Source organism: Pezoporus flaviventris, unplaced genomic scaffold (genome assembly GCF_033815535.1).
Source record: "Pezoporus flaviventris isolate CSIRO_AGI_PZ_B2104156 unplaced genomic scaffold, CSIRO_AGI_Pfla_v1 ptg000153l, whole genome shotgun sequence".
Lineage (NCBI taxonomy): Eukaryota > Metazoa > Chordata > Aves > Psittaciformes > Psittacidae > Pezoporus > Pezoporus flaviventris.
In genome coordinates this window covers 1033534-1053995 of record NW_026892701.1, presented here as the reverse complement: position 1 = coordinate 1053995, position 20462 = coordinate 1033534, and the positions used below count along the sequence as shown (strand labels likewise).

The window sequence follows — 20462 nt, the reverse complement described above, 5'->3', positions numbered from 1 at the left end:
CACTTTTAAACTTAAAATGTTTCACAGTCATGTGGCAGCATGATTAAAAATTACAGATCATACAGTAGTCTGAATTAGAAAAAGCCTCATCATCCTATATATGTCAGGACAGTGTCAATTACTTAGTGAAAAAAGCAAGTTTAAGGTTTCTGTAAAACACATATTATAGCTTTGTTGCACTAGTTTTGTATTAGTGAACACTAGTGAACAATTAAAAAGCCAATATGGATGCTGCCATCTATCTATCTATCTATCTATCTATCTATCTATCTATCTATCTATCTATAGATGTATGTACAATTGTCATGGTTTAAGCCCAGCCGGTAACTCAGAACCACGCAGCTGCTCGCTCACTTCCCCTCACTTCTTCCTCCCCCCACTCCCGGAGGGATGGGGAGGAGAATCGAAAGAATGTAACTCCCACGGGTTGAGATAAGACCAGTCCAGTAACTAAGGTATAATATGAAAGTACTACTGCTACCAGCAACAATATTAATGATAAGGGGAATAATAAGGGAAGAGAATACAACTGCTCACCACCCGCCGATTGATAATACCCAGCTCGACCGGAGCAGAGATCTGGGCCTTCCGGGTAACTCCCCCCAGTTTATATCCTGGGCATGATGCGCTGTGGTATGGAACACCCCTTTGGCTAGTTTGGGTCAGGTGTCCTGTCTCTGCTTCCTCCCGGCTTCCCCTTCTCCCTGGCAGAGCATGAGACTCAGAAAGTCCTTGGTCGGAGTAAACATTACTTAGCAACAGCTAAAAACATCGGTGTTATCAGCACTGTTCCGAGGCTGAAAGTCAAAACCACAGCACTGCACCAGCTACTAAGGAAGAGAAAAATGACTGCTACTGCTGATCCCAGGACAACAATGATTATAGCATTCATAATTGCACTATACCCACAGTTTTCAGTTAAGGTGTTTTATGAGGAAGCAAAAAATAGCAATTGTTCATATTATTGTTTTGGTGTTGGGAGGGTTAAGGATGTAAAACATCTCATTAGTATTTATTGTTAACTTTGTTACTCAACTAGTAAGTCATTCATTTTTTTCCTCTCCTCTGCTGCTGAAAGGCAATAATTTCTGTGCTAAGTGCATTCTAGTGTTACTTGGCATTGTAAATAATCAATCCAATTATGTCTGACCTCTGAATTCTCTGTAGCTTGCTAGCGATCATGCATCTGGTCAGAAAACCACCTTTCAACCTAAACTGCTCATCAGGGTGTGCTACAGTTTTGTCCTTAAAAATTTGCACATTTAAACTTCAAGAGTGATTTTTCACTGTTTCCTTTACATTAATAAATCTTTCTAAAGAACATCAAGAGGCTATTTTGCATGAAGCCTATCAAATGTCTGTGAATTGGTTAAGAGACAACTTTATCAAGAAAGGTTCCTTAATGTGATCACTCATCAATAATTTCATGCTGTACAAAGGTACTTTGATATTATTACAGAAAACACTGTATGCAATCTTATGCCATCTCTGACATAGAGAGTTAAACTGTCTTCTCTACATGTATACCTAGTAGCATATTCACTCACACTGTTGTTTTTGGCATTAGAAAATGGAACATTTTCTTAAAAAAAGGTACATATGATCTGGAACCTTGCTTTTTTCTCATTTGGCAGTTGATTCAATCAGGTCAGTTTCCAATCCATCTGTTTGGCATTTCAATTGGTATCTTATGCTTCAAAAGTATTGGTTTTATTAAAAGCCAGATTTGGCAAGATTTTATACAACAGAAATATTTTTTTTTCTACTGTGGAAAAACACATTTTAAAAAAGTTCTAACTTAAGAAAAAATGCACACAACCATAACACTACCACCCCACCCCCACCCCACTGTTTCAGGCTGTAGCCACTGGGAAAAATGTAGTGTCCATGACATTTGTTTGACATTTGTGAATAAAGAGAAAATAATGGCACATGGCAATTAAAAAGAGATTCTATAATAGTCCATGAACATCCCAGGTTTGTGTCTTTAATTATTTCATTACTGTTTTCTATGCATCTTTCGGAACTATGAAAGACATTAATATTTTGCAATTCCAATATTCTAGCCTCAGAAGTGAAGACAGAATGAAAACACCGATCTCAAGAACTTAAAAGTCACACTATGAATACTTTTGCTCCTTCAGAGAAAGTACGTTCTGTAAAATTTGAATGAGTGATAACTTCAGTTTAGATGATAGCATTTTTCCTGAACAAATCACTCAACAGAAAATATTTTACCAAGGAATTGTACTGGGAAAACAGCCATTGTACCTTTGAAAACATAAGGAAGGGGGGAGTGAGAAAAGGTCAGGGAAAGAGGAAACCAGCTTGATTTTGTTTCAATAGCAAAAAACTATTATCCTTTGTGAGTGTACTACCGAGAATTTAAAACACATTGAGTCACAAGGTTTTACCTAAAAAATAAGAAAATGTGCTGTGAATGTACTCCAGCATCTTTTGGTTTTCCTCCATATAGTTTAAATAAAATCGTAATATTAACTAGAAATTCTTTGGACATTCACAGAGTCCAGGCTGGCAATAAATTAACATTATGCAATTTGTTTTCACAGATAATACAGTCCCTCTTGTTTATCTTCAATCATGCAAAGGTGGTCTTGGAGGGCCTCCTAGGCACAATTAGACCAGGTTGTACTCCTTTAGGTTTAACTGTAGGATTGTGTCCTTGACAGCAGCAAAGACAAAGCGTATATTCTCTGTGTCTGTAGCACATGTGAAGTGGGAGTAGATAATTTTGTCACTATCTGGATTCAGGTCTACAAACATCTTCAAGATGAACTCTCGTGCTGCTTGTGCATCCCGTTGTGGTCCTGATAATTAAGAAGAGAAAGAAAGTTTTTCCTAAAGTCAATTCAATATTTGAGCTTCTTTAGGAAGGGAAGCTTAGGAGCAGAAAACAGAAGAGAGACTCAGTCTGCGATCCTCATGTAAGAGAAAAAGGGAAAGTTTTTACTAATAAATACTACCATATACTATTTTTTCCCAGCAAGAACCATTAAAAAATAAAAATGGAAGGAGATTCCAGAGTAAGAGCTGCTCTTTTCCTGCTGACTGTCCTCTTTCTTCTATAAGATGTTTAAAATAGAGATGTGAAATTGATGATCTATAACCACATGAAATGAACAACAGAATAGTTGCTTTATATTAAAAAATATTTTAAAAATAATAGAATTGGCCCATTTTCAGTCTATATTTACAATATTTAAACTATACTTAAGTACATTCTTTTAAAATGGAGCATAATGAAGTTACATCCTAAACTGGTCTGACACCATTGCCAATAGGTGTTTCATTTACTTTAGTGACAGTCTACATGCTTGATAGTTGAAGCTGTTCAATTGAAAAAGGTTAATGTTCTAAGAAATCAATTATCTAAATTATATATAGGAATCCTATTAAATCTAAATTAAGCCTGTAATTCTCAGAAAACAAAGTCTATGCAGCCAAACTGCATGTTCTGCTTTGTGCAAGACAGAAGGCAAAATAATGACTTCCAATCTAGAACAGTGAGGATTTGTTTATGTTCACAGCCAAAAGAGCAGCACAGAAGCAGCAAACGTTAGCCGAAAGCTATTGTTTTCCTATACTGCAATTATGTTTCAGTGCAATTAGAGAATAATTAGGCCATTATTCCCTTGCCCTCCTGTTTCTGCAACGTGGGTTTCTACAGAACAGGTATGTTTGCTGTGCCTCCTCCTATCTCCTCATTAGTCCTGGTCTCATTACATGACTATAAATGCCAGTGCTCAGCTGTTATACTGTTCTGTCCTTCAGTGGTTATGAGATCTGTACTTAGGGGGTTAGCATGTACCCACATAACTTTCAGTAACTACACAATAAAACTTATTTTTAATACTTAAATACAATTGTGAACATTTCTAATTTGGATAACTGCAAAAATTAGTCAGCAAAGAAAGCACAGGAGAGAAATCATACGCTTTCTAATAGCTATTGGTTTCAAGGCCTTGTGGAAGGAGAACATGATTCTATAATATCTTGGCGCGTGCACATGAATATCATAGAATCATAGAATGGTTTGGGTTCAAAGGGACCTTAAAGATCATCTAGTTCCAACCCCTCTGCCATGGGCAGGGTAACCTTCCACTACATCAGGTTGCTCAAAGCACCATCCAACTTGGCCTTGAACACACATATGCATATATACATGTGTGTGTGTGTGCATGTATGCACACATGCATGTATGTATAAATGTATATAGACGGTTACACAGACCATACATTTACTGAGATGTAGAGAAGAACATGTAAACAGATAAGAAGTCCTCTGAGATAGGACAGAGAAGAATATTCAAAATTTTTAACATTTCCTCACAACAGATTGTAGCCTTTAGCTTCAGCACATATTCTATAGAAACAGCAGAGACAATAAATTTCACTACTATGTTTTTACTCTTAATAAGTTTAAATGTTTGTAAAGGAGATGCCTAGACTTTCAAAGACAGAATTTTCTTCAAAATATGCCATTTATTGTTTTAATCAAATTCCTAGAATTTTGTTAAACAGTTTTACAGTGAGTAGATACAGGTAGGGTAGGTCGTGCCTCTCAAAATCTATTGCACTATTCAAAGCCCCTATCCAAATTTTGTTTACCTAATAAAATGTCTGCTGATTAGCATGGAAATCAATATTTTTTTTTTTTTTGACTGGAGTTCATGTATGTAAACCTGAGGTTAAAAAGAAAGTTTGACACCTCGGTAATTTAGAAAAACGGAATGAGCCAATGTTAGATTTACAATGCCAAATGTTTGAGGCCAGGTTGGACAGAGCCTTGGGTGACACGGTTTGGTGCAAGTTGTCCCTGCCCATGGAAGGGGGGTTGAAACTAGATTATTTTAATGTCCTTTCCAGATGTTAAGGTCCTACTCCAATAGTTTTTGTGGAAGTACATGTATATTTATAGTTAGAATTAGTCTTCACTACTTTCTGAATCCTGATTGTTTACACATTACAGATTCACAGAATGCTTGAAGTTGGAAGGGGCCTCTGGAGATTATCTAATCCAACCTCACTGTTTAAGCAAGATCAGCTAGAGAAGGTCACCCAGGAATACTAATAAGGAGTTAATAACAGTAAGAAATTAATTATCCTAATATTTATCCTTGAGGCTTAAGTTGGCTATTTATCACTTACTCCAAAATAAATTCACTGCACTTGCTCCTCATTGTAAATATGAGTGACAAATTTAACAAAACAGTCTTTAACTCAGAAATTCAAATTGTAATATTTTCCTAAAGAAGTCCATTACTTTACAATAGCATTCTATTAGTATTTAAGCTACAGCTTCTTTTGCTATGCAATATACACAATACTCCAAGTAAGGTCTCACGAGAGCAGAGCAGAGGGGCAGGATCACCTCCTTCGGCCTGCTGGTCACACTCTTTTTGATGCAGCCCAGCACACGGTTGGCTTTCTGGGCTTCAAGCCCACACTGAAGCCATCTCATATTCAGTTTCTCATTGACCAACACCCCCAAGTCCTTCTCCACAGGGCTGCTCTGAATCTCTTCTCTGCCCAGCCTGTAGCTGTGCCTGGGCTTGCTCCGACCTAGGTGTAGGACCTTACACTTGGCATGGTTAAAATTCATAAGGTTGTCGTCAGCCCACCTCACAAGCGTGCCAAGGTCCCTCTGGATGTCATGCCTTCCCTCCAGCATATCAAACGAACCACACAACTTGGTGTTGTTGGCAAGCTTGCTGAGGGTGCGTTCAATCGCACGGTCCATGTTGCCAACAAAGATGTTGAACAGGATCAGTCCCAGTGCTGACCCCTGAGGGACACGTCTTGTTACTAGTCTCCAAGTGGACATTGATCCATTTATGACAACTTTTTTTTATTTTTATTTTTATTTCAATTTTTTTTTTAATTTTTATTTCTAAACCAAGAAAATTGTGTCAACGAAGCAATGTTTAGGTCACTTAAGCAAGCCTCAGCTCAGCAGAACCTGGTCCTTTGGGTGACTTCAACTACCCAGACATTTGTTGGAAGAACAATGCAGCAGCCCATGTCATCCATCAAGTTCCTGGAATGCATAGAGGACTGCTTCCTCCCGCAAATGCTTTCAACAGTGTCCCACACGACAACCTTGTCTCTAAATTGGAGACACATCAATTTGGTGGATGGACTACTCGGTGGATAAAGAGTTGGTTGGATTGCTGCACGCAAAGTGTTGTCATAAATGGCTCAATGTCCAGCTGGAGACTAGTAACAAGCGGTGTCCCTCAGGGGTCAGCGCTGGGACTGATCCTGTTCAACATCTTTGTTGGCAACATGGACGGTGGGATTGAACGCATCCTCAGCAAGTTTTCTGATGACACCAAGATGTGTTGTTCAGTTGATATGCTGTAGGAAAGGGATGCCATCCAGAGGGGCTTTGACAGTCTCAAGAGGTGGGCCAATGCTTTCACGTCTTCCTTCTTCCCTCCAGGGCTTTATCCTATGGTACTCCACCAAGCAGATCCCTCAAGAGGCCTAAGTCTGCTCTTCTGAAGTCCATGGCAGTGAGCTTGGTGTGCAACTTCCTTGCCCCCCTAAGGATCTCAAACTCCACCATTTCATGGTCACGGCAGCCAAGGCTGCCCTTGAGCTCCATATTCCCCTCCACCCCCACCCTGTTTGTGAGGACAAGGTCCAGCATAGACCCCGTCCTCTTTGCTTCCTCTATCACTTGGAGTAGGATACCTGAGATAAAACCTGATAACCTGCTGCAATAAAATGACTGGCTTGGTAGATGAGGGGAGAGGGTCAATACTGGGTCCAGTCCTGTTTAACATCTTTAATGATCTGGATGGGGGAGAAGAGTGTACCATCAGTAAGTTTCCTGATGACACAAAACTGGGAGGCATGGCTGCCATCCAGAGGGACTTCAAAAAACTGGAGTAATGGGCTGACAGGAACCTAGTGAAGTTTGACAAGAGGAAGTGCTACATCCTGCACTTGAGGAGGAACAAGCCCAACAAGTGCCTGGGGGTACTGGTGAACACCAAGTGGAACATGAGCCAGCAATGTGCCCTTGCCACAAAGAAGGCTAATGGTATCCTCGGCTGCATTAGGAGGAATGTTGTCAGCAGGTCTAGAGATGTGATCCTTCTGCTCTTTTGAGCACTGGTGAGGCCACACCTGGAGCTCCATGTCCAGATTTGGGGCTCCCCAGTACAAGAGAGATGTGGACATTCTGGAGAGAGTCCAAAGGGCCACAAAGATGATTAAAGAACTGGAGGAAAGGCTGAGAAACCTGCAAATGTTTACACTAGAGAAGAGAAGGCTCAGGCAGGGATCTCATGGATTTGTACAAATACCCGAAGGAAGGGTATAAAGAAGATGGGCCACGGTGTTGTCAGTGGTGCCCAGTGACAGGACAAGAAGCAATGGGAACAATCTGAAACACAGGAGATTCCATATGAACATCAGGAAATGCTTTTACGCTGTGAGGGTGACTGAGCACTGGAAAAAGTTTCTCAGAGAATCAGAGAACACTGTATTGGAAGGGACCTCAAGGCTCAACTGGTTCAACCATAAGGATCATCTGGTCCAGCCTTTCTAGTCAAGCATGATCTAGACTACATGTCCCAGCATGCTGTCCAGGCAAATCTCGGATCTTGACCCAGAGGTATTCACTAGGGTTTCCATAATTGCTGTTGTTGACTTCAGTTGTGGAGTCTCTCTCCTTGGAGATATTTAAAAGCCTTGAACAGGTGACCTTGTTTGAGAAGGGATGTTGGACCAGATGATCTCTAGAGGTTCCTTCCAACTTGAGTATGGTCTGATCCTGCAGACTGTTCACTGTGAACACATCCTTTCCTCCCAAACAGGGAAAAACTGTAACTTTTTCCTTTTATCACTCTCTAGTTTTGAAAATGAAATATTTAAAAATTTTTTTTGTAGCTTTTGAATATATTTTTCACTCACTGGTGAGACAAAAGAGATATTATTGTATGAATCTGATTTTTTTTTCTCTGTTACCAAAGCCTCCACTCAGTTACCTTACAATACCTAACTTTTCACCTCAGGAGAACTTTCTGAAAGTACAGGTTCCTTAGAATCTGTGTGTTCCACATAATGCTTTCTGTGACAAGCACATTTAAAAAAAAAAAAGCTATTTTTAATTATTTCATCTTTTTCATATATTTGTTAAAAAAACACGACCAGCAAAACATTCAACTGCAAACTAATCATTTGGTGCATAAGTAGTTTTTTAAGAAGAAAATGGGTGCAATTAAGAATGAGTAATAATTATTGTCCTAAGAACCTTTAAGCAAAATATGGACAAGGCTATTACATTTTGTCATTACCACAGTGTAAATGGGGCATGAGCTTCAGTGGCAATATACTTACCATCATACTCTGGGAAATAATCAACTAAATGGGAGTACATAATTTTCTCCTCTAAGAGATCTTTTTTATTTAAGAACAGAATGACTGAAGAATTCTGGAACCATGGATATGTGATAATTGTCCTAAAAAGTGCTTTGCTTTCTTCCATTCGATTCTGGAATAAAGAAAAGAGATTAATTTATGCGGTCATGAAAATTTAAATAATTTTTTAATCAATCTATGCAATTCAATTTTATTTGATAAACAGATGCATTTCATGTTTTTCACCTTCTTACTGAAATGTAACTGATTCATGTAAAATGCATAGGTAAGTGGCAAAATTAAATATGCATGCAGTTTCCTTTTGGACAGCTCAGACATGATAGCTGCAACAGGTACGGTTGCAAATACTGATTAGGCACAGCTCTGATCAGTCAACAAATTCGTGGGTACTGAAATGCATGTGGTTCAAGGCAGAGACAACAGGATGCAATAACCAAGTTTAAAAAAATCTTATTTATTTTGCATGACTTTCCTGGACTTTAAATGCAAGTAATCCTTATTTTTTTGAAAGAGAACAGCTTTAAAACAGTTCCAGAAAAATTTGGAATTTTCCCACTGATAATCAGAGAATATTTCCCCAAATTAAAGGCTTATGACACAAAAACTTACAAATAGTAAATTTGTTTCTAGGACCATTTGGTCAGCCTTTACTTAAGCCTTGCTTAATAACTCCTAAAAAGTATTTTGCATTATAGTGGAAATGTAAGCTAGTGAAGCATACAGTTCTGCTGTATGCCCCTTACAAAGGGCTTTCTGACACTAAAATTCTGTTATGTTTTGATACGGTTCTGAACTGTTAGTCAGACATGATGCAGTTAATACAGAGACAAAACAAATTGAATTCAGTACTAGGAATTAACTCAACTTCTTTCTTGATTTGGAAAACTCTAACAAAGGCCTGATTAGCTACTTATGGATTTTTTTTTTTAGGATCTACTTCCTGAAAACCTTCATGGAGCTCAGATTGTCCTTTCATCAATTCTCCAGGATACAGGGGAGGACCCTAAAAAGGCTAGGAGGATTAGCCAAGTTTATAAATGGTTAGAACAGTGGTGCCATAGTCAGGGGTTTGGGTATCTTGAACATGGGACCCAAGTTAGTAGGCCAGGTCTACTGGGGCTGGTGGAGCTGGTCTGACAAAGGGGAAGAGCGGTTTTGAGAGGAGGATTGCCAGACTGGTCAAGGATGCTTTAAATTAGATGTGTTGGGGGAGGGGGGCAACATTCCATCCCAACACATCCAGTCAGTTGCCAGCACCTATAATAAATGCTTGGAGCAATGTAGAGATATTGCAGTGTCTCCAGCCAATGAGCCCGCTTCATTTGGAGCTTGGCTCAGATGCTTCTATACAAACGCCCGTAGCATGGGGAACAAACAGGAGGAATTAGAGGTGTGTGCATGTCTACAAGGGTATGATATAATAGGCATCACAGAAACATGGTGGGATGGCTCCTATGACTGGAGTGTTGGAATGGAAGGCTACAGGACCAGTAGGTGGGGAGGGAAAGTTGCTATTTATATCAGTGATAGGCTGGAAAGTATGGAACTCTGTCTGGGGACAGGTGAGCAGTCAACAGAGAGTTTGTGGGTCAGGGTTAAAGGGAGAACAGCAATGGGAGGCATTACTGTGGGGATCTGTGACAGACCACCTGATCAAGAGGAATCTGTGGATGAAGCACTCTACAGACAGATAGGAACAGCCTCACGCTCACAGGCCCTTGTTCTCATGGGGGACTTCAACCACCCTGATATCTGTTGGAGTTACGGTACGGCCCGGTACAAGCAACCCAGGAGGTTCCTCAATTGTGTGGAAGACAACTTCCTTCTGCAAGTAATAGAGGAGCCAAGAAGGAGAGGTGCCATGCTTGACCTCCTGCTCACCAACAGGGATCGGCTGTCTGGAAACATGATGTTCCAGGGCTGGGTTTAAACCACGACACCTTGGTTGCACCGATAACGAGATGGTCAAAGTTGAGATCCTCAGGACAGTGAAAAGAGCCTGCAGCAAGCTCACTGCCCTGGACTTCAAGAGAGCAGACTTTGGCCTCTTCAGGAACCTGCTCAGTAAGGTTCCAAGGGATATAGCCCTAGAGGGCAGGGGGGCCCAAGATTGTTGGTTGATATTCAGGGATCACCTTCTGCAAGCTCAGGAGTGTTGCATCCCAACTACAAGGAAGAGCAGCAGGAGGGCCAGGCGACCTTCTTGGATGGATAAGGAGCTCCTGAGGAAAATTTGAAGGAAAAAAGAGGCTTACAAAAGGCAGAAGCAAGGACAGGCGGCCTGGGAAGAATACAGGGAAGGTGTCTGGGAAGCTAGAGACCAGGTTAGGAAAGCTAAGGCCCAGTTAGACTTAAACTTGGTCAGGGATGTTAAGGATAACAGGAAGGGATTCTATAGGTACGTAGCGAATAAAAGACAGACTAGGGACAACATAGGCCCCCTCCGGAAGCTATCAGGAGAACTGGCTACCCTGGATTTGTAGAAGTCTGAGGTTCTTAATGACTACTTTCCCTCAGTCTTCACTGGCAAAGGCTCTGACCACACAACCCAAGTCTTGGAAGGTAGACGCAGGGACTGTGAGAATGAAGACCCTAGGCACACTGTAGGAGAGGATCTGGTTTGAGACCATCTTAAGAACCTGAACGTATATATATGTGGGAGAGCAATGGTGTATTGAAAATGTGGGATCTGAGCACGACGTGAATGGTATGGAATAAGGGGTGGATAATGTCCTGGGTTCAGCAGTAGCAGTCATGTTTTTCCTTTGTGGTAGCTGGTGCAGTGCTGTGTTTTGACTTCCAGCCTGGGAACAGTGTTGGTGAAGCCGATGTTTTCGGTTGTTGCTAAGTGATGTTTACCCTGACCAAGGACTTTGTGAGGCTCATGCTCTGCCAGGGAGGAGGGGAAGCTGTGAGGAAGCAGAGACAGGACACCTGATCCAAACTAGACAAAGAGGTATTCCATACCACAGCACATCATGCCCGGGGTGGGGGGTAACTGGGAGTTACCCGGAAGGACATGGGCTTCCGGGTGGGACTCGTTTCTTGGCCCGTGGTATCGTATTCTCTTCCCTTGTTATTTTCCCTTATCATCGTTGTAGTTGGTAGTAGCAGTGGTGATTTGTGTTGTACATTGGTTGCTGGACTGTTCTTGTCTCAACCCCTAGGAGTTGCAATCTTTCGATCCTCCTTCCCGTTCCTCCTTTGGAGAAGGCTGAGGTTCTCAATTACTTCTTTGCCTCAGTCTTCACGGGCAAGTGCTGTGACCGTGCTGCCCAAGTCTTGGAAGGCAAACACAGGGACTGCGAGAATGAAGACCTTAGGCCCACTGTAGGAGAGGATCAGAGTCAAGATTATTTTAAGAACCTGAATGGAAACAAGTCCTTGGGACCTGATGAAATCCATCCGTGGGTCCTGAAGGAGCTGGAAAATGAAGTTACTAAGCCACTGTTTATCATATTTGAAAAATTGTGTCAGTCAGGGGAAGTTCCAGACATCTGGAAAAAGGGTAATATAACCCCCATTTTCAAGAAGGGGAAAATGGATGATCCAGGGAATTACAGACCAGTCAGTCTCACCTCTGTGCCTGGAAAAATCTTGGAGCAGATTCTCCTGGAAGGCATGCTAAGGCACATGAAAAACAACTAGGTGGTTGGTGACAGCCAGCATGGCTTCACTAAGAGGAAATACTGCCTGACCAATTTGATGGCCTTCTATGTTGGGGCTATGGAACTTATGGACAGGGGTAGAGCCGTTGATGTCATCTACCTGGACTTGTGCAAAGCATTTGGCACTGTCCCACACGACATCCTTGTCTCTAAACTGAGGAGAAATCAATTTGATAGGAGGACCACTCAGTGGAGAAATAACTGGCTGGATGGCCACATGCAAAGAGTTGTGATCAACAGCTGAATGTCCAGCTGGAGACCAGTAATGAGTGGTGTCCCTCAGGGATCAGTATTGGGACCGGTCTTGTTCAACATCTTTGTCAGTGACATCGACAATGGAATTGAGTACGCCCTCCGCAAGTTTGCTGATGACACCAAGTTGTGTGGTTCAGTCGATATGCTGGAGGGAAGGGATGCCACCCAGAGACCTTGACACACTTGTGAGATGCGCCAATACCGAGCTCATGAAGTTCAACCAAGACAAGTGCAAGGTCCTACACCTGGGTCAGGGCAATCCCAGCCACAGCTACAGGCTGGGCAGAGAAGACATTCAGAGCTTCCCTGAAGAAAAGGACTTGGGGTGTTGGTTGATGATAAACTTAACATGAGCCGGCAGTGTGTGCTCACAGCCCAGAAATCCAGCCGTGTGCTGGGCTGCATCAAAAGGAGCATGACCAGCAGGTCAAAGGGGATGATCCTGCCCCGCTACTCTGCTCTCGTGAGACCTCACTTGGAGTATTGTGTACAGTTCTGGCATCCTCAACATAAAAAGGACATGGTACTGTTAGAACAAGTCCAGAGGACGGGCACGAGTATGATAAGGGGGCTGGAGCACCTCCCGTATGAACATAGGCTGAGAAAGTTTGGGCTGTTCAGCCTGGAGAAGAGAAGGCTGTGTGGAGACCTAATAGCAGCCTTCCAGCATCTGAAGAGGGGGGTATAGAGATGATGGGGATGGACTCTTCATTAGGGTCTGTAGTGACAGGACAAGGGGTAATGGGTTCAAATTTCAACAGGGGAAGTTTAAATAGGATATAAGAAAGAAATTCTTTACTGTTAGGGTGGTGAGGCACTGGAATGGGTTGCTCAAGGATGTTGTGAATGCTCCATCCCTGGCAGTGTTCAAGGCCAGGTTGGACATAGCTTTGGGTGACATGTTTTAGTGTGAGGTGACCCTGCCCATGTCAGGGGGATAGGAACTAGATGATCTTAAGGTCCTTTCCAATCTTAACTATTCTATGATTCTATGACCTAAAATAACAGTTTCACAACCAAACAGGCCTCCAGAGAACAAAATCAAGGAAGTAAGTGATGCATATGTAGCTGTTGCTGATCCAAAGTATCATAGAAGCATAGATAGAATAATTTCTGTTGGAAAAGATCCTTAAGATCGTGCAGTCTAACTGTTAACACTACCAAGTCCACCAGTAAACCATGTCCCTAAGCACCACATCTACATGTTTTTTAAGCACTTCCAGGGATGGTGACTCAACCACTTCCCCAGGCAACCTGTTCCGATGCTTGACATCCTTTTTGGTGAAGTTATTTTTCTCTCATCCTACTGCTTGTTACTTGGGAAAAGAGACTGACACCCACCTTACTGCAACCTCCTTTCAGGCAGTCGTAGCAAGTGAAAAGGTTTCCCCTAAGCCTCCTTTTCTCCAGGGTAAACAACTGCAGTTCCATCAGCCACTCCTCATAAGAACTATCCCCTAGACCCTTCACCATCATTGCTGCACTGCTTTGATCATGTTCCAGCACCTCAATGCCTTTCTTGTAGTGAGGGGCTGTCCTGGGTTTAGCAGTAGCAGTCAATTTTTCTCCTTCGTGGTAGCTGGTGCAGTGCTGTGTTTTGACTTCCAGCCTGGGAACAGTGCTGATAATACTGATGTTTTCAGTTGCTGCTAAGTAATGTTTACCCTGACCAAGGACTTTGTGAGCCTCATGCTCTGCCAGGGAGGAGAGGAAGCCGGGAGGAAGCAGAGACAGGACACCTGACCCAAGCTAGCCAAAGAGGTATTCCATACCACAGAACATCATGCCTGGGGTGGTAACTAGGAGTTACCTGGAAGGACACACAGTCTTCTGGGGCGGACTCATTTCTCGGTGGGTGGTATTGTATTCTCTTCCCTTGTTATTTTCTCCCATCATTGTTGTCGTTGGTGGTAGTGGTGGTGATTTGTGTTGTACATTGGTTGCTGGACTGTTCTTGTCTCAACCTGAGGGAATTGCACTCTTCTGATCCTCCTCCCCATCCCCCTGGGAGTGGGGAAGGGGAGAGCCCCCGGGGGGGGGGGGGGGGGCCTTGATTGCTGTCAGCCTGGCACCACTCACTGGAAGTGAGTGAACAAGTTGCCTGACTGGTTTTAAACCACGACAGTTCTTTTTGGCGCCCAACATGGGGCCTGAAGGGTTGAGATAACAACAGATCTGTCCGCATTAATAGTCGCTCGTTACAATGCTGATTTATTGGCTCTCAAGGTTGTTCCTCTTGATCTCACAGTTTCAGTATATCGTATCTTACTTCCATCCGGTATTTGCTGTATTAGTGTTTTTCAAGTGTGGGGCTTGGGCTAAGGTTTTTATCCCATTGTACTTTATTGTAATGACTTGTAATACAATAGAATCATTGATCATGAAACTGATCTGGCTTATGTTCCCAGTGTGGTCATCACCTTTATACTTTGGGAGGTATATAATAGAACTGCTGAGGAATTACACATCTTTTTTCTCCTCGGGTGGTCAACCTGTGAAGGAGACATCCTTTTACCCTCCCAGTCCTCCCCCCAGATCATTTACAGCATCATTTGAGAGTTTTGAAGATTTTAGTGGCCTTTTAATGCTGTTGAGACTTGTTTGCTGATCGTGACGGGGATCACCATGTTGGCACACATACAGAGTACATTTTGCCCATAACTGATTTCAAGAGTTAGGCAGAGTAAGGTTTGTGCCTTGTCTGGGGTCAAAAGATGATACGGAAGTACCAAGAGATTTTCCCTGAGGCTGGACAGCCATGAGTGGCAGGGTGTGTGGGATAGTATGGGCAAGTATCTAGGTCAGTGGGCCCCTCCAATACTTTGGAATTTCACTACCGAACAACTGCAAAATCCAGAAGAATTAGTAAAACACTTAAATGAGGTGTGTGGTCATTCTGGCCCTACCAGAGATGGACAAATCATGGCAACGTGCAGGGGCTTGGCCTATGCTTACAGGGCCTTGTTCAACACTATCCAGCACCTTCAAAAGGAAAAGAATGTTGGCGGATCTGAGGGCAAAGCAACAGTCAGCGCAGCTACTCCAGCTCCAGGCACAGCAGCTTCAGCACCCCCAGCAACAAGTACAGTCGCTACTCAAACTTTGGCTGCAATGAACAGCGCAGCTACCCCAGCGGCAAGTACAGCAGCTGCTCAAACTTTGACTGCAACAGACAGCGTGGCTACCCCAGCTCCAAGAAAAGCAGCTACACCACCCCCAGCAACAAATACAGTCGCGACTGAAACCACACTGATAATCACTGCAGCCAAACCAGAGGACCAATTCGTACCAATATCGGTTGCCCCTGTACGCAAGAGAACAAGCAAAAAAGAGGCAAGAAGGGTGAAGCGAGATGAAGAAACAATGTATTCACCACCTGGTCTAGCATCTGATCAGGAGTCATTATCACATGACGAAGAAAAAGAAGAAGAGGTGACTTCTCGATCACGGACCTCAACCGAGATGCGGAATATGCAAAAAGATTTTACCTGTCAACCATGAGAGCACATAATCACCTGGTTGCTCCGAAGCTGGGACAATGGGGGGGAAGGTCACGGACTAGAAGGTACAGAAGCCAAGCAGCTGGGATCACTTGCTAGAGAAGGGGGAATTGACAAAGTAAGTGCAAGAGAGAAAAAGTCCCTCAGTCTTTGGAGGCGGCTCTTGGCAGCTGAGAAAGAAAGGTTTCCATACAAGGACGATGTTATGAGTCGTTCGGCCAAGTGGACTACTATAGACAAAGGCATCCAGTCTCTGAGGGAATCAGCCATCATAGAGATGATCTATGACATCAAGCCGAATAACGGGGATACACCCATAGATCCAGATGAAGTTGAATGTACACGACCCATGTGGCGAAAACTTACACAGAATGCACCGTCATCATATGCCCACTCATTGGCAACAGTAACCTGGAATGACATAGTACCACTAACAGTGGATGAAATGGTTCATAAACTCCGAGAGTTCGAAGACAATCTCACCCCTTCCATCATCTCAGCTGTGAAAAAACTGTCCCAGGACCTCAAACAATTGAGGGACGATGTATCTGATTTATCCAGCTCCTCACGTGTACCAACACAAGTCTCAGCTATTAACAAAAGGTGTCCTATAGTTCGAGAGAGGAGATACAGGAGGTATACGCCACGGGGAACCCTATGGTTTTACCTGTGGGATCACAGAGAAGACATGACAAAGTGGGATGGAAAACCTACTTCAGCTTTGGAGGAACGGGTGAGTGAACTGAAGAGGGGAGCAAGGGCCAAGACTGATCGTCCCATGAGAGATACGGCTTCAGTCTCTGGTGAGCAGTTTCCCAGATGGAGTGGAAGAGCTGATTTTACTCCAGCTCCTGTGATAACGAAGAATAATCCCTTTTACCACGACTTAAGTGGCCAACACTGTGGTGACTATTAGAGGGGCCCTGCCTCCAGCCAGGCGGAGGTAGGGGACAATCGGATTTACTGGACTGTGTGGATCAGATGGCCTGGCACATCAGTCCCACAGAAGTATAAGGCTCTAGTAGATACCGGTGCACAGTGTACCCTGATGCCATCAAGCTGTCAAGGGGTGGAACCCATCTATATTTCTGGAGTGACAGGAGGATCCCAAGAGTTGACTGTGCTGGAGGCTGAAATGAGCCTGACTGGGAGGGAATGGCAAAAGCACCCTATTGTGACTGGTCCCGAGGCTCCATGCATCCTCGGCATAGACTACATCAAGAGAGGGTACTTCAAAGACCCAAAACGGTACCGAAGGGCGTTTTGCATAGATGCCTTGGAGAGGGAGGAAATTGATCAGCTGTCCACCTTGCCTGGCCTCTCAGAGGATCCTTCTGTTGTGGGGTTGCTGAAAGTTGAAGAAAAACAAGTGCCAATTACGACCACAACAGTGCACCAGCGGCAATATCGCACCAACTGAGACTCCCTGATTCCCATCCATAAGCTGATCCGCAGACTGGAGAGTCAGGGAGTGATCATCAGGACCCGCTCGCCCTTTAATAGCCCCATATGGCCAGTGCAAAAGTCTAATGGAGAATGGAGACTAACAGTAGACTATCGTGGCCTGAATGAAGTCACACCACCATTGAGTGCTGCTGTACCGGACATGCTAGAATTTCAGTATGTACTGGAGGCCAAGGCAGCCAAGTGGTATGCCACGATTGATATTGCCAATGCATTTTTCTCAATTCCTTTGTCAGCAGAGTGCAGGCCACAGTTTTCTTTTACTTGGAGGGGTGTCCAGTTCACTTGGAACCGACTGCCCCAGGGGTGGAAACACAGCCCTACCATCTGCCATGGACTGACCCAGACTGCACTGGAACAGGGGCAAGCTCCAGAACACCTCAGTTGGCAAGAAACACAAGCTTTCTTGGGTGCTGTGGGGTTCTGGAGAATGCACATCCCAAATTACAGTTCGATTTTAAGCCCTCTCTATCATGTGACCCGGAAGAAGAATGATTTTAAATGGGTCCTGAGCAACAACAAGCCTTTGAGCAAATTAAACGCGAGATAGTTCATGCAGTAGCCCTTGGACCAGTCCGGACCGGGCCAGATGTAAAAAATGTACTGTATACTGCAGCTGGGGAGAACGGTCCTACCTGGAGCCTCTGGCAAAAAGCTCCAGGGGAGACTCGAGGTCGACCCCTCGGCTTTTGGAGTCGGGGATACAAAGGATCTGAGGTCAGCTATACTCCAGCTGAGAAAGTGATACTGGCAGCCTATGAAGGGGTTCGAGCTGCTTCGGAAGTGATTGGCACTGAAGCACAGCTCCTCCTGGCACCCTGGTTGCCCGTGCTGGGCTGGATGTTCAAAGGCAGGGTCTCCTCTACACATCATGCAACTGATGCTACATGGAGTAAATAGGCTGCACAAATTACACAACGAACTCGAATAGGAAATCTCAGTCGTCCAGGCATTCCAGAAGTCATCATGGACTGGCCAGAGGGCAAAGATTTCAGAATATCACCAGAGGAGGAGGTGATATGCGCTGAAGAGCCCCTACGACATAATAAACTGTCAGAAAGTGAAAAGCAGTATGCTTTGTTTACTGATGGGTCTTGCCGTATTGTGGGAAAGCATCGGAGATGGAAGGCAGCTGTATGGAGTCCTGGACGACAAGTTGCAGAAACTGCTGACGGAGAGGGTGAATCGAGTCAGTTTGCAGAGGTGAAAGCCATCCAGCTGGCCCTGGACATTGCTGAACGAGAGAAGTGGCCAGTACTTTACCTCTATACTGAGTCATGGATGGTGGCAAATGCCCTGTGGGGGTGGTTGAAGCAATGGAAGCAGAGCAACTGGCAATGCCCAAATCTGAACACAGTATTTGAGGTCCAGCCTCACCAGTGCTGATGTCATCGTTTAAGCCCAGACAGTAGCTCAGAACCCTGCAGCTGCTCCCTCACTCTCCCCGTTCTTCCCCCACCCACTCCCAGAGAGATGGGAAGGAGAACCGAAAGAATGTAAATTCCATTGGTTGAGAACGTTCCTGTAACTAAGGTATAATACAAAACTACTACTACTACCCACAGTAATAATGACACGGGAAATAACAAGGGGAGAGAATATAAAACTAAAAGGGGAAAGGAAAAGAAACCAATAAACACAAAAGATACACAATGCTCACCACCCACTGACCAATACCCATCCCAATCCAAGCAGCGATCTGGGCCTTCTGGGTTACTCCCCACAGTTTAAATATTGAGCATGACGTGCTGTGGTATGGAATACCCCTTTGGCTAGTTTGGCTCAGGTGTCCTTTCTCTGTTCCTTTACAGCTTCCTGTGCCCCTCCTCCCTGGCAGAGCACCGGACACTGAAAAAGTCCTTGATTGGGATAAGGAGTACTTAGCAACAACTAAAAACATTGGTGTGTTATCAGCATTGTTTTCAGACTAAAGTTGAAAACACAGCACTGAACCAGATTCTAAGAAGGAGAAAAATGACTGTTATAGCTGAACCCAGGACTGTCTTGGGTTCAGCTGAGTACAGGGGAATGATCACTGCCCTAGTCCTGCTGGCCACACTATTTCTGATACAAGACAGGATGCTATTGGATTTCTTGGCCACCTGGGCACACTGCTGGCTCATATTCAGCTGGCTGTTGACCAACACCCCAATGTCCTTTTTCCACCTGGTGGTTTCCCAGCCACCCTTCCCCGAACCTAAAGAGTTGCGCAGGGTTGTTATAATCCAAGTGCAGGACCCACCTCTGGAGGGCCTTCCTACCTTCAAGCAGATCAATGCTCCTGCCCAACTTGGCGTTGTCTGCAAATTTACTGGTGCATTCAATCCTGTCATCCTGATAATTGACAAAGATATTAAAGATATTAAACAAAACTGACCCCAGTACTGGGCCCTTGGAAACACCACTTGTGACGGGCCAACAACTGGATTTAACTCCATTCCCTACAACTCTTTGGGTCCACCTATCCAGTCATTTTTTTTACCCAGCAAACAGCATACCCATCCAAGCTATGAACAGCCAGTTTCTTCAGCAAAATCCCGTGGGAAATGGTGTCAAAGGCTTAACAAAGGCTAAGTAATCAACATCCACAGTCTTTCCCTCATACACTAAGTGTATCACCTTGTCATAGAATGATATCAGGGCAGTCAAGGAGGACCTGCCACAGGCACTCTTGGGTGGATCCCATCCAGGCCCATAGACTTGTGTGTGTAAGTGGCTAAAAATTTCCCCTGGACCCAGTATTGACCCTCTCCCCTCATCTACCAAGCCAGTCATTTTATTGCAGCAGGTTATCAGGTTTTATCTCAGGTATCCTACTCCAAGTGATAGAGGAAGCAAAGAGGACGGGGTCTATGCTGGACCTTGTCCTCACAAACAGGGTGGGGGTGGAGGGGAATATGGAGCTCAAGGGCAGCCTTGGCTGCCGTGACCATGAAATGGTGGAGTTTGAGATCCTTAGGGGGGCAAGGAAGTTGCACACCAAGCTCACTGCCATGGACTTCAGAAGAGCAGACTTAGGCCTCTTGAGGGATCTGCTTGGTGGAGTACCATAGGATAAAGCCCTGGAGGGAAGAAGGAAGACGTGAAAGCATTGGCCCACCTCTTGAGACTGTCAAAGCCCCTCTGGATGGCATCCCTTTCCTACAGCATATCAACTGAACAAC

General features: G+C 44.0%; 1 protein-coding gene across 1 annotated transcript in view; it reads right to left on the bottom strand.

Moving 5' to 3' along the window:
- Positions 1-321: 321 nt before the first annotated feature.
- LOC133283090 (guanine nucleotide-binding protein G(q) subunit alpha-like) overlaps positions 322-20462 on the bottom strand; it is a 133278-nt gene continuing 113137 nt past the window's right edge. The window contains exons 6-7 of the mRNA XM_061479575.1: positions 8370-8523; positions 322-2828 (exon numbers count right to left, since the gene is read on the bottom strand). Coding sequence (XP_061335559.1) covers positions 2638-2828; positions 8370-8523 — 345 coding nt within the window. The 3' untranslated portion in view covers positions 322-2637. The remainder of the gene's footprint in view (positions 2829-8369; positions 8524-20462) is intronic.